This window comes from Lampris incognitus, chromosome 5 (genome assembly GCF_029633865.1).
Source record: "Lampris incognitus isolate fLamInc1 chromosome 5, fLamInc1.hap2, whole genome shotgun sequence".
Lineage (NCBI taxonomy): Eukaryota > Metazoa > Chordata > Actinopteri > Lampriformes > Lampridae > Lampris > Lampris incognitus.
In genome coordinates this window covers 42495096-42509934 of record NC_079215.1, presented here as the reverse complement: position 1 = coordinate 42509934, position 14839 = coordinate 42495096, and the positions used below count along the sequence as shown (strand labels likewise).

At 46.1% G+C, this 14839-nt stretch overlaps 1 protein-coding gene across 1 annotated transcript in view; it reads right to left on the bottom strand.

Moving 5' to 3' along the window:
* The window catches only part of rgs12b (regulator of G protein signaling 12b), a 124734-nt gene that overhangs the window by 48603 nt on the left and 61292 nt on the right, over positions 1-14839 (bottom strand). Inside the window, exon 6 of the mRNA XM_056279825.1 lies at positions 6976-6997. Coding sequence (XP_056135800.1) covers positions 6976-6997 — 22 coding nt within the window. The remainder of the gene's footprint in view (positions 1-6975; positions 6998-14839) is intronic.

The window sequence follows — 14839 nt, the reverse complement described above, 5'->3', positions numbered from 1 at the left end:
TGCCCAAGACCGCAGTGATCACCCCATTTGGGCTTTTTGAGTTCATGCGCATGCCTTTTGGCTTGAAGGGGGCAGCGCAAACCTTTCAGAGGCTGATGGACTCGGTGTTGCGTGACCTTGCTTTCGTGTTCGTTTATCTCGACGACATATTAGTGGCCAGTCCGTCAGCTGTAGAGCACCTGGTGCACCTGAAACAGGTTTTCCGTCGTCTGGACGAACACGGCCTGATAGTCAACCCGGCCAAGTGTCAGTTTGGACTGCCGGTGATTGACTTCTTGGGTCACCGCATTTCGCCGCAAGGCGCGGTCCCGTTGCCTTCTAAGGTGCAAGCGGTGGCGGAATTTCCCCGCCCAGTCTCTGTTAAGGCATTGCAGGAATTCTTGGGCATGGTGAATTTCTATAACCGTTTCCTCCCTCGCACTGCCTACCTCCTTCAGCCACTTTATGAAGCCCTGCGGCTTAAGAAGGCTAACGACCCTGTCGACTGGACTCCCGAACAGGTCCAGGCCTTTGACGGAGCTAAGTGCGCCCTGGCTAACGCTGCCCTCCTCGCCCAGCCCACACCCACGGCGTCCATAGCTTTAACAACCGATGCGTCTGACATAGCCGTGGGGGCTGTGGTTGAACAGCGTGTGGCGAATGCGTGGCAGCCACTCGCATTTTTTAGCCGCAAACTGCGGGATAGCGAGTGCAAGTACAGCGTTTTTGACCGGGAGTTGCTGGCACTGCACCTTGCAACCCGGCATTTCCGCTTCCTGCTGGAGGGTCGCCCATTCACGGCTTATGTGGATCATAAGCCGCTGACTTTTGCCATGTCCAAGGTGACTGAGCCGTGGTCTGCTCGTCAACAGCGCCACCTAGCGGCGATCTCCGAGTTCACAACGGATATTCAGCATGTGGCCGGGAAGTCCAACCCTGTTGCTGATTGTCTGTCGCGTGTGCTTGCGTGTCCTGTGCATCTCGGTGTGGATTTCTCCGCTATGGCTGCCGACAAGCCCAGCGACCCGGACGTCCTTGCCCTTAGGTCAACGCGTATCGGTCTCAAGCTAGAGGACGCTGTGATGCAGGAAGGCAGTCCTGCCCTCTTCTGCGATGTCTCCACCGGCCGTCCCCTACCCGTTGTTCCAGTGGCCTGGCGCTGTCGAGTTTTTGATTCGATTCACTCCCTCTCGCACCCTGGAGTTCGGGCGTCGGTGAAGTTGGTCGGTTCCAAGTTCGTCTGGCCTGGCCTCCGCAAGGACGTCAAGGGGTGGGCAGCTGCATGTGTAGCGTGCCAGCGCGCTAAGGTCCACCAGCACACTAAATCGCCCCTCGAACCGTTTCCAATCCCGGCCAGACGTTTCGACCACGTGCATGTGGACCTGGTGGGCCCTCTACCTTCTTCACAGGGTTTTATGCACCTGCTCACAATGGTAGATCGGACCACCAGGTGGCCAGAGGCTGTCCCTCTATCCTCCACAACATCCTCGGATGTTGCACGCGCTTTTCTTTCCTCCTGGGTCGCCCGTTTCGGCACTCCGTCAGATATCACCTCAGACAGGGGCTCCCAGTTCGTGTCAGAGCTCTGGTCGGCACTTGCGCGATCCTTGGGTGTGCAGGTACACCGCACTACCGCATATCACCCTCAGGCTAACGGCTTGTGTGAATGTTTTCACCAGTCGCTCAAGGCAGCGCTGCGCTCTCGGATGGTAACTGGGTGGATCGTTTACCTTGGGTTATGCTCGGGTTGCGTTCAGCTCCTAAGGAGGACCTCGACGCGTCATCCGCTGAGCTGGTGCTCGGTCAGCCGCTCCGCATTCCTGGGGAATTTTTGCCTGGGAGTTCCGCGCCTCGACCCCGTTCGGCCGTTTATCCTTTTTTGTCCGACAGCACTCGGGTTCCAGGCCCCGTTCACCACTGTTTTCCGTGGTCGTTCGTGCCTGTGGAGCTCATGTCGGCTCGTTTTGTTTTTGTACGGCATGATGCTCACCGCTCGCCCCTCCAACCCCCATACGATGGCCCATTTCGGGTTCTTGAGACGGGTCCTAAGGGTTTTGTGCTAGATATGGGTGGGCGTAGGGAGCGTGTCACGCTTGATAGGCTTAAACCGGCGCACAGGGTGGCAGGCGAAGTTGTGTTTCCGGCCCAGGTTCCCCGTCAGGGTCGTCCTCCTTCCAGGACCCCGGCAGTGTCTTCATGGGTTCAGCGTTCTGCTTCTCAGCCGACTTTGGACTGTGTTTCACCTACTGTTTCGGCTGAGGGACGGCGCAGCCGTTATGGCAGGCTGCTTAAGCCTCCAGTGAGACACTAATTTTCTTTCCAGGAGTCCCTTCTGGGTGTTCGGGGGGGGGGGGCTGTGTGGCGGACACTAGGGGCTATGCCTCTCACCCAGCAGGACTGTGAGCTGGGGGCGTGGTTTACGTTCCCGGGCTCGCCGGTGCAGGGTTGTTCCTGCTGCAGTTGGTTTTTGGAGTTGAGGAATAAACATCAAACTCGCCTTGGTCTCCTGTGTTTTTCCTCATTCCTGCCACAATATATATATTTTTGTATTTGTGAACCATCATATGAATATTGGTACATACTGTTATTCCCTATCTACATCTATCTAAAGTATAATTCCATGCAACTCTACTTACCTTGTGCCTCGTCCAGATTATTCACACAGTCAACTCATACTATATCTGACCTTGAGATAAAATTCTATCCTTATTAAAGAAGGGTTACACTACCATTGTAGAAAAGCTCTCCGAAAGTGTTGTGTTCATGTTTTGTTTGACTCTTGCGGTCAAAGACACTCAAAAATCACATGAGCGAAAGCGAAGGCTGTGGGAAGCAGGGAATGTGTAAAGATGACCAACAGCTCCTTGACCTACCTTCAAAGTTAGCTAGATAAGACATGAACATGAGTTTGTGTCCAATGTATTTGAACAAAGAGTTGTATGAACTAGTCCGGACATTTGAAGTATACTGAGTTTCTTAGTGTTGCACTCCTACTGTCGCCACAGTGAGAGAAACATTATAATAGGTCATTAAGCATAAAGGCTCAATCCAATGAATATGGGTATATATCTACTTGGCACAATGGATATAGGTATATATCGACTTGGCACAATATGGCTCATGATTCACAAAGCAAAATACTACCGGTATGAATAAACAACAATCTGCTGTGTGGGTTTTTGTCAACAGCAACTTTGAAAGTATCAGGCAACTAACAAGGTGTAATTCAAGAGTTATTTATCTGCCTCTGTTTATCAAAATTAATCAAGCTGGGCAGAAACAGCAGTGTGAGAAGCACCTGACAATGAGCTCTAAAGACTATCCACTTGGAGAGGACTTTCTGGAAAGGGAGTATTTAGTAATGTACCAAAAAGAATGGCAGCCATCTCGAAAAGGTCTATAGGCTTGGGAGCATTGTTACCTGCAATGCTCAATGACAGCGACCCTAGCGGAAAGCATTCAGCAATCAGAAGCCAGAAAAAAACATGTTGAGAAGAAAAAATATCGTTTTCTAAAGTCAGCAGAGATCAATTCAAATCTGCTTGCTCCACAGTCAGACAAAGTCCTCTCTGAGATCCAAGCTCCATGTTATCTGTAAAAGGCAGAGATCTCTGGTGTCTTGACGCACACAAAATACCATCAAGACAACATGGCAAATGTACAACAGCAAATGATATGAAGCATTTTTTCATGGTCACACACCATTTAGACGTACAATGACTTCTCTCAAACGCGAGCATTCACACTAAATTTCCACCAATAGACAAAAAGACATATCTTATCTGGCTCTTACCCAGAGGTCGACTCTCATAATAAGACTTACTTAACCAACAATCTGAATCTTGTGATTATTAGGCCCTTCAGCTATCTTCTGCAACTCAGCAATCCTTTTACAATTCATTAAATTCAATGAGTTACGTACTTTATTCATCATCCAAAGCATCAAAAATGTTCAAGCCAACAACTGTCAATGCATCCTCTCCAAAGATAATGAGCCACATTCATTATTTTTATTCTAAAACAGTTAAAACTCACAATTTCTGAAGCGGAAATTAGATGCACCCCAAAACTGGCTGACCCCCCTCACCTGGGTAGAGCTGATAGGAACCTGTGTGGTGCCATCGGGGTAGATAGCGGATCCTCAGAGGAAACCAGGGCCCTCCATCCATACTCTCCCAACTAGACCCCCCCAACCCACCCCAACTCACTTTATCATACATGCCATGGGATCAAAGAGACCCCAACACTGCACTAGCACACACAAATATACAAACACACACACACACAGCTGATGGTAGCACACTGAGAACCAGAGGAAGAGAGAAGTAAGGATGATTGAGGGTGAGCGGCTGCTGGCTATGAAGTAAAGCTAGAGTAATGCAGTAAACCTGAGAGAATGGGGAGAGTATGACGAGCGCATGCATGCGAGTGGCCCTGCATTCACGGTAATGTATAACCACCACTGCTAGCATCCAGAAAGGTAAGCGATACATGCACACACAGGGTTTCAGATGGTAAATAATTCAAAGCAGAGGGCGGAGGAACTAAAAACTCTCATGCACACACGGATGCATATTAGTGTTAGCAGGCATGTACGCACACATCAACTGTGCTGCCTTGATGAGAGGCTTGTTAGAGGAAGGCCACCACAGAGACTAATGAGGATTGTAGTCCACAAGCAGCAACAGTGTGTGTAACACACACACACACACACACACACACACACACACACACACACACACACACACACACACACACACACAAAGACTAGCAGATGTAAAGAACTGGAAAGTATCTTGGAAAGCTTGCTGTCCCCAGTTCTTCTTGTCTCAAATTTCAGACACATGAAATGAAAACAACTATCAGTTTTTTTTCAAGTTTTTCAAAGTTTAGGGTTGTCTTTTTAGGTTATTTTACAAAATGACAGAATACAAGGCATACATTGTGCAAAATGCTGCTACAATTGATGCCAGCAACAAAACTAATGAGGAAGCAGTGACAAAACTTCAAATTTAATGAGATGACATCTTTTCAGTTGTTTCCTCAGAACATATTTTTATTTTCGGGGGGGGGGGGGTCTTTTTCTCTTCTTTTTTTTGCCATTCTAGTTCTTGGAAGACAATGCTACTGAAGTCCTGTATGCCTATATCTCCTCTGTGAAAAACATTATCAATGACATGAAGTACAATTAATTATTCTTCTTACTATTGCCCACACTGACCCTGATTCTCTCTGTATGGTAGGTGTATAGGAAGAAGCTGTTGACTGAACTCAGTTGTCAATTCAATCTGATCCTTGTCGTCACTCAGCACTCTTTAATGTTATACTGGCATTTCTTATGTTCGCACCATCATTGTAAGAGAGTTGAAGAATTGAAGAATTATATGTTTTGTTAAATATATAATTTTGTTAAAAGAAACACTCAACGGTAGGGAAAGTGCTCAACAAATAAGGAGCAAAATAATCCAGTGAGTCAAGTAAGGCAGTACAAGCCTGTTTCATGCTGTAAACAATATTGTCTTTTTAAGAATTTACTTGACTAACTGGATTTTTTATATATATATATATATATATATATATATATATATATATATATATATATATAAGCAGCTGATGAGTGCGTGACGCATGACACAGGCCTGTACTGCTATGTATTAAAACTTTTTTTCTTGCATCTGTATTGATATATATATAATGTATATTTATTAATATAAATGAATACAAATTCATAGCTAAAACTACTGAGAGGAACTATTGATAATTATCCGTATCAGGACCTCATAGCCTGCGACACATGCCAGCAGACATGTGGGAAAACTAAGCTTTCCATTGCACTCTCTGCCAGCATGCATTCCCTTCCAGGAAGACATAAGTGTGAATAAAGGGCCATTAACACTTCAATTGGTAGCTAGCGGCCAACATGTCTGCCATGGCTCCTCCAAAACAGCAGCTAGGACTTTTTTTCTTGTCCTACCCCTGTCCCCTTCTCGTGTCTTCCCCCCTTTCTCCCTTGTAAGATCTTTGAAATGCATTTCACAGGCATCACAGCATTTCTAGGCCGTTTTCCCTCAGACACCTTTTGCTAATGTTGGCACATGCTAATTGTACTATATGGGGCTCCCGTGTGCTGGTTTAAGTCTAGTGTGGAAAAGTCTGAACATGCACCTTTCACAAGCGCTCCTCACAGACGCAGCCATGCATTTCAAAAAGATTCCTGCACAACGTAACAGCAGCACTCAAAGTCTGCACATCTTGTATGTTTTTCATTGCGAAATAGTCACTATGGCGTCAGAGGCTGTGCAGTGATATTTGAAAATTACAATCCAAGACAGAGAAAATACACAATAATAGAGAACAGCACAAAACAGAGGAGAATGAAAAACAAGGAAAGAGAAGACAGAAATCAAGGTCACTAGAATAAAATAGAATAAAATAGAGCAGAACAGAATAGAATAGCAATAATGTATTGAATTGGCACACAGAATAGAACAAAATAGAGTAAAACTACGGTAAAATTAACTAGACAGTCTTATCAGAGAGACACAAGAAGATATACACTCCAGTGGTAGCATTGTCAGACACTCTATATTACCTACAAGAACTATGAAATAACTCATGCAAAACTCCACAGCGTCATCAACACTGATTTGTTTTCACCACCTCATTCAGTATGTTATGCATTTTTGCCGCTGCAAGTTCCTAGTCCAAGCTTATGTGTTTTAATATGTGACAGGCTTTTGTTAGCAGATAGCCATCAGCCATAGGGCAGAAATAGGTGGGGCAGATGTTAAACTGGTAAGACTCAATGTCTGTGTCTTTGTTTTAAGAGTTTAGCCTGTGGAAACAGTCTGACATAACCAAGTGTCCATCATGACTTTGGCCATGGCACAACACAGTAGATCAGCTGGTCTGACACAATAAGCCACTGAATATGTATAGAACTAGCAAAAATTAACAGAGACAAACAGGATGTAAAAAAAAAAAAAGCCTACTCACCTCCATCAGAGACTGCAGCCGACTGTAAGAGAGCAGAGAAATACATGGGTCAAAATCTGTCTTCATCACAGAGGTAATCCACACATACAGAGAAACACACACACGACAGCCAAGAGGAAGTGGCCGAATGCACCTACAGTATACCTTTGGACACACATACGAACAGACACTGACAGAGAACTTTTTCATAGGATCTGGATTACTCCTATAGACATTCACACTACGGCACTCATGAGTACAGCGCGGCAGAAGTGGTGTTAGAACACGCTCACACACACACTCATGTCTTGTGAGTGAGTGTAATCATCTGTGAACTGGCTATGCTTGCTCTGCAAGGAAGCTTCTCTTGGGGTGGAGTTTTGTGTGTGTGTGTGTTGCATTGCGTTAAACCCCCAAACTAATCCTTTTTACCTAAGTGTATTCCTGCCCCCAGTTTCACATTGGGGTGTGGTTTTTTTATTCACAATTTGCTGATTAAGAACAAGAACTTAACATACAACCACTTAGTGTGCACTCAATGGCAGAGACAGAGACAACGGTAATATCAAAAAGCATGTTTTTGAACAACATTGTTCAACTTCTCACTTTGATAGTAACCTTCTTAATCAGATAATCACATCATGCCTCTCACTTAACCTGTCACAATGACTGACACAAAGAAACACCCAGACATCAACACACAAACATGTACACACATTGCCCAACTATATACACAATGCACAGCGAGCTAGGGATTCTATCACAGGAAAGTGACATCAATAATCCCTAGTACTTAATTTTGGATTTACAAAAAGAAATAGTCTAAAGCTTTTTTCCCTCACAGAAAGGAACAGGAGAAACAGAAGCGGTGAACAAAAATGTATTATTGTGCAGTGAACACCTTGTCACAACTCGCAGCATTGTCCTTACTTGCCTCTTCATACGCGCATGCAGAAAGAATGCTCCTCATGTTTATCACTGTAGCGTGAAAGCACATGCACAAAAATAATTCCATAATTAAGTAAATGAATATAAATAAAAAATGCAATGCACCAGCTGAGCAATTAAAAACACATATCTGCCCTGCTGAAGTACCTCTGGCCAAAACACAAACCCCAGCAGCTCTATGGCACTGCTCAATAGCTGGACTACTACTACTACTACTACTACTACTTTCGACTGCTCCCGTCAGGGGTCGCCACAGCGGATCATCCATTTCTATCTCTTCCTGTCCTCTGCATCTAGGCCAGCCACCTGCATGTCCTCCATGTACACTAAACTCTACAAACAGCAGATCTCATCTTTCATCTCATCATCAGCTGCTTCTCTGGGGTTGGGTCGTGGTGGCAGCAAGCTAAGTAGGGCACTCCAGACATCCCTCTACCCAGCAATGCCCTCCAGCTCCTCCTGGGGGATCTCAAGGCATTCCCAGGCCAGATTGGACATGTAGTCCCTCTAGCAAGTTCTGGGTCTACCCCGGGGTCTCCTCCCAGTTGGTCGTACCTGGAAAACCTCCAAAGGAAGGCACCCAGGAGGCATCCTAATCAGATGCCTGAACCACCTCAACTGGCTCCTGTCGACATGAAGGAGCAGCCGTTCTACTCCGAGCTCCCTCCGGATGTCCGAGCTCCTCACCCTATCTCTAAGACTGAGTCCAGACACCCTATGGAGGAAACTCATTTCAGCCACTTGTATCCGCGATCTCACCCTTTCTGTCACTACTCAAAGCTCATAACAATAGGTGAGGGTTGGAACGAAGATTGACTGGTAAATTGAGAGCTTTGCCTTCGGCTACCACTTCACCACAACGGTCCGGTACAACAACCTCATTACTGTTGATGCTGCACCAATCCACCTGTCAATCTCCTGCTCCATCCTATCCTCACTCATGAACAAGACCTCGAGATACTTGAACTCCTTCATTTGAGCTAACAAGTCATCCCCAACCCGGAGGGAGCAAGCCATCATTTTCTGGTAGAGAACCACGGCCTCAGACTTGGAGGTGCTGACTCTCATTGGCCATTTCACACTCAGCTGCAAACCACCCCAGTGCATGCTGGAGTCGCGTTCTGATGAAGCCAACAAAACCAGATCATCTGCAAAGAGCAGAGATGCAATTCCGAGGTTCCCAAAATGGACACACTCCTCACCTTGGCTGCACCTTGAGATCCTGTCCATGAATATCACAAACAGAATCAGAGACAAGGGACAACTTTGGCAGAGTCCGACGCCCACCTAAAACGTGTTTGACTTTGTGCCGAGAATACAGACACAGTTCTCACTTTGGTTATACAAGAATTGGATGGCTTGTAGCAACTGCCCCGGTACCCCATTCTCCCGCAGTACCCCCTATAGAGTGCCCCAGGGTACACGGTCATAAGCCTTCTCCAAGCCGACAAAACACATGCAGACTCACTGGTCAACTCCCATGCCTCCCTCAGCACTTCCACAAGGGTAAAGAGTTGTTCCGTTGTTCCATGGCCAGGACAGAATCTGCATTGTTCCTCCTGGATCCAAGGTTTGACAATTGGTCGGAGCCTCCTTTCCAGCACCCTAGAGTAGACTTTCCCAGGGAGGCTGAGCAGTGTGATACCCCGATAATTGGAGAACACCCTCCGGTCAAACAACAGATATAAGGTATAAAGCCCCACAATACAGAGCCTCTGGCTGTAGTTACCTCCCACTCTGCCCACAAGTGAAGAATGCCAACAAAGATTATTTATCCTTTGGAAATTAACAAAGAACCATAATATTTTCTATTGGCCTTTAAATGGGTAGCTGCCGGAGAGCCTAGAAGGTTTTGCACAATGCTCTCTCCAGCATTGACACTGTTGTGAGTTGGGACTTGACGGTAAAGAGCAAACAGTGCTTGTATGCCCCAATGGGGGGAATCATAAAAATCTGAGATTCTTTTGTTGAAAAAAGGTCTTACATTTCATCTAAAAAAATTACTGAAATATTCTATTACTGTTAGGATAACTTTGGTTTCAATTATATTTTGGAATGAGTGACCTGAGAGTTAACTGACGCCAATCGTTGGACATCACCACTAGATAACATCAAAACAGATTGGTTGTGATGTGTGTGAATCTTTTTTTCCCCCATCTGAGCAGAACCATGCTGTCCAGGCCAGGAGTCTGTAGCCGTTATGGTCACCGCAGGATTATCTGACAAGTCCAGTCCACCCCTGCTCGGGTACATGTTGGCACCGTCGTGTGAAAAGGGATCTGATGAGATTCTACAGCAGTTGGTTGTGGTCTAACCATTGCAGAGGGCAAGAGAATAAACACAAGAGACAAACCATATGGAAACTGTGGTGAGCACCCCCCTCTTTCATTAGAGTTGCACACATTTCAATAGTGTGTTCTGGCTCTCTGGTGTTTGTGTATGTGTGTATGTGTCTTTTTCTGTCTGTATGTTATGACAGGAGTATGAGTATATCGAATACCTTTATATAGTCAACATCCATCAGACAGGCCTTTTGTGTAACGTGCATTCTTGTGCGTTTCTGTGTGTCTTTCTCAGTGCGTGTGTGTGTGTGTGTGGTGTGTGTGTGTGTGAGAGAGAGAGAGAGAGAGAGAGAGAGAGAGAGAGAGAGAGAGAGAGAGAGAGAGAGAGAGAGAGAGAGAGAGAGAGAGAGAGAGAGAGAGAGAGAGAGAGAGAGAGAGAGAGAGAGAGCTCATCTCCTATTCTCTTTCAGCGGCCACTTTTGCATGATCATTTCCAGACCTACTCTGTGGTCTTCTGGTTTTGTCCCTGATCCAGGCCCCAATCACTAGCCCGTACCACCCCTGTCTCCTCCACTCCTCTACTGCCACAGTAATTTCTGCCCCCATTCATTTGTTCATTCATCATTCATCCTTCTCTCTTCCTGTTGTGTCCCCTGTCACCATCACTCACTCCATCTCTACTATCATACTTCATCTCTTCCTCCACTCCTCCCTCAAGTCACCTCGCTCACATCCTTTTCTCCTTCAACACCCCTTCCTCCCACCCCAGAGTCATTCCAGGGGTGTTCCCCCCTCCTCTCTCCTGGCAGATCGCAGTCATTCCCAACAGCCCACAGAGAGGGAATGGGGTTTCTCCAAACCTTCCCTCTATCCATCCACATACATATCTTCCCATTCCACTATCCGTTGGGACACATCCATTCTGAGAAGGCTACACAGCCTTTTCATATTAAAGAATCATAATATGGAATCAGAAAGTCCCTATTCACCAGTGCATCCCTTAGCCAACACACTAAAAATTCACATTCTCAGCTTCCCTTACAGCCAAGAGAAACAAAAGTTGTCCCTATGCACAACTCTGGGAAAGTGAGGAGGTTAGCCTCCACTGCTTTCAAAATCTGGAAGTGGTTGAGTGGCTCTTATATGCAATATATTCTTTGTGTGGCTGTGATTTCTGAGTGAGTCCCTCAAACTAAATTGCTATTGGTAGATGGAGCATAGAGCACTGCTAATTTTCATCTCCACTTTCAGTAGCTGCTGCCCAGACCCTTACTGGCAACTAGACTAGTAATTAACGATTATTTTCTTGTCAGTACAGGGATATTGACATGACTTGAATTTCGTGTTGAGACTCGTTACAAAAAAGTTAAGCTAGTGAAGAACTTCATAAAATGATGGAAGACCTGTGGTCAGGGATACAATAGAGATGAAGACATCACTGCCCTGCAGGAAACAGCCTTTCCCCACTAATGCATGTTTAAACCACAGAAGACAGCTTCATGATGTATCCAAACGTGTGATAGAAATGCAAACTGGCACGCAGATGTGTGCAAACATGGCCACACACAGACACACTCATACACATGCAAACATCCACTCGAAATACACTTTCACTAATCTCACCTGGATAAATTTGTGCTTTACAGGTGAGGTATATAGTCTGCCAAATGACTTTCACATATTCACATACACAAACAATTAGGGGTGGGGGGCATCCAGATAGTGTAGCGGTCTATTCCATTGCCTAACAACATGGGGATCGCCGGTTCGAGTCCCAGTGTTACCTCCGGCTTGGTCGGGCATCCCTGCAGACACAGTTGGCAATGTCTGCGGGTGGGAAGCTGGATGTGGGTATGTATCCTGGTCACTGTACTAGCGCCTCCTCTGGTCGGTTGGGGCACCTGTTCAGGGGGTAGGGGGAACTGGGGGGGAATAGCGTGAACCTCCCATGCGCCACGTCCCCCTGGTGAAACTCCTCACTGTCAGGTGAAAAGAAGGAGCTGGTGACTTCACGTGTATCGGAGGAGGCATGTGGTAGTCTGCAGCCCTCCTCAGATCGGTAGAGGGGGAGGGCAAAGACCGGGACGACTTGGAAAAATATGGTAATTGGCCAGGTACAATTAGGGAGAAAAAGGGGTAAAAAAAACAAACAAACAAACAAACAAAAAAACAAATAGGGGTGGGATGATTCACAAGTTTCACGGTTCAATACGTCTCACGATTCAGGGCTCACGGTTTCGATTCAATACGATACAGTGGACGCCTTGGTAAGCAAGAGACAAAACACCATTGCAGTTCTCTATTTTTTCATTTAGTTTAAGAATTAGGCCCAACATTTTGGCATTATCAAGGCACGTATTCAAACGTGATGCAAGTGCAAAAGTACTAACAAAAATTTTGTGCCATCTTTTCTTGTTGTGTGACAAAATTGCTTAACTTTAAAACTTTAAAAACTATACTGCTCAAAAAAATAAAGGGAACACCTAAAAAGACCTCGATGAATGAAATATTTCAGCTGAAAATCTTTATTTATTAGACAGAGGAATGTGTTTAGAGCAAAATAACCTAAGAATGATCAATGGAAATCAAAATCATTAGCCCATTAAGGTCTGGATTCAGAATCATACTCAAAATCAAAGTGGAAAATGAGAACACAGGCTGATCCAACTTCTGTGGAAATTCTTCAAGACGATTCAAAATGAGGCTCAGTAGTGTGTGTGGCCTCCACGTGCCTGTATGCACTCCCTACAACGTCTGGGCATGCTCCTGATGAGACGACGGATGGTCTCCTGAGGGATCTCCTCCCAGACCTGGATCAGGGCATCGGTCAACTCCTGGACAGTCTGTGGTGCGACATCGCGTTGGCGGATGGTACGAGACATGATGTCCCAGAGGTGCTCGATTGGATTCAGGTCTGGGGAACGTGCAGGCCAGTCCATAGCATCAATGCCCTCGACATACAGGAACTGCTGACACACTCTGGCCACATGAGGACGAGCATTGTCATGCATGAGCAGGAACCCAGGGCCCACTGCACCAGCATATGGTCTGACAAGGGGTCTGAGGATCTCATCCCGGTACCTAATGGCAGTCATGGTACCTCTGGCTAGCACGTAGAGGTCTGTGCGGCCCTCCAAGGATATGCCTCCCCAGACCATCACTGACCCACCGCCAGACCGGTCATGCTGGAGGATGTTGCAGGCAGCAGAACGTTCTCCACAGCGTCTCCAGACTCTCTCGCGTCTGTCACATGTGTTCAGTGTGAACCTGCTCTCATCTGTGAAGAGCTCAGGGCGCCAATGGCGAATCTGCCAACCAAGATGTTCTCTGGCAAAGGTCAATCGGGCTGCACGGTGTTGGGCTGTGAGCACAGGCCCCAATTGTGGACGTCGGGCCCTCATACCATCCTCATGCATCCTGTTTCTCACTGTTTGAGCAGAAACCTGCACATTAGTGGCCTGTTGAAGGTCGTTTTGTAGGGCTCCGGCAGTGCTCCTCCTGTTCCTCCTTGCACAAAGGACGAGATAGCGGTCCTGCTGCGGGGTTGTTGTCCTCCTGCGGCCCCCTCCACGTCTCCTGGTGTACAGGCCTGTCTCCTGGTACCTCCTCCATGCTCTGGACACTGTGCTGGGAGACACATCAAATCTTCTTGCCACAGCATGCATTGATGTGCCATCCTGGATGAGCTGCACTACCTGAGCAACTTCTGTAGGTTGCAGATACCGCCTCATGCCACATCTAGTGGTGAGGGCACTAGCAAAATGAAAAACTAACCAAAGATCGGCCAGAAAAGATGAGGACAGGCAAATGGTCTGTGGCCACCACCTGCAAATCCATTCCTTTTATAGGGGTTGTCTTGCAAATTGTCTAATTTCCACCTGGTGGAAATTAGACAATTTACCAACAGGTGAAATTGATTCACAAATCAGTGTTGCTTCCTAACTGGACAGGTTGATATCTCAAAAGTGTGATTGACTTGGAGCTACATTGCATTGCTTATGTGTTCCCTTTATTTTTTTGAGCAGTGTACTAGAACAACCAAGGTAGTCATTTTGACCGTTTTGGATTTTCAAAGTTTAATAACTTTGTGAAACAAAAGAGACAGACCTGCCGCTCCCTGAATGCTCCTAAAATTGCATATATTTGCATTAAAATTGGTTTTAGATCAACTGCACAAAAAAAGTTACGATAAGATCTACTTAAAATGACCATGAGCGATCAAAATGACCACGTGTAATTTGCGTGTAATTGTGCACATCATCACTATTTATGACGTGATTTTGTGCGTCATTTTCTTCGCAACATTCAGTTATTTTTTTTTACATTTCACATTTTATAGGCCTTGTTACGTTTGTTAGATTAACAATATGTGTTTTCCATTTTGTTTTTCAAGTATTGTTTCTAACATGTCTGGGTACAGCTGCCATTTCAGACGCACCATGACTACCACTGAGGCGTTGCAGTATTTACAGACGTTGTACAGCGGCGATTTTAAATTGTTTGAAAAATACTGTAACGAGCACGGATGACTAGACTCGCTAGCCTCTTGGCTATCGGGTCTTTTAGTCAACTGGTTAGCGCAGTCGTTCCAGGTTCATCACGTTCCGCCTGCAGCAGATTCTTGGCTGCCTCCTGAATTTGCAACAGTATTGTAG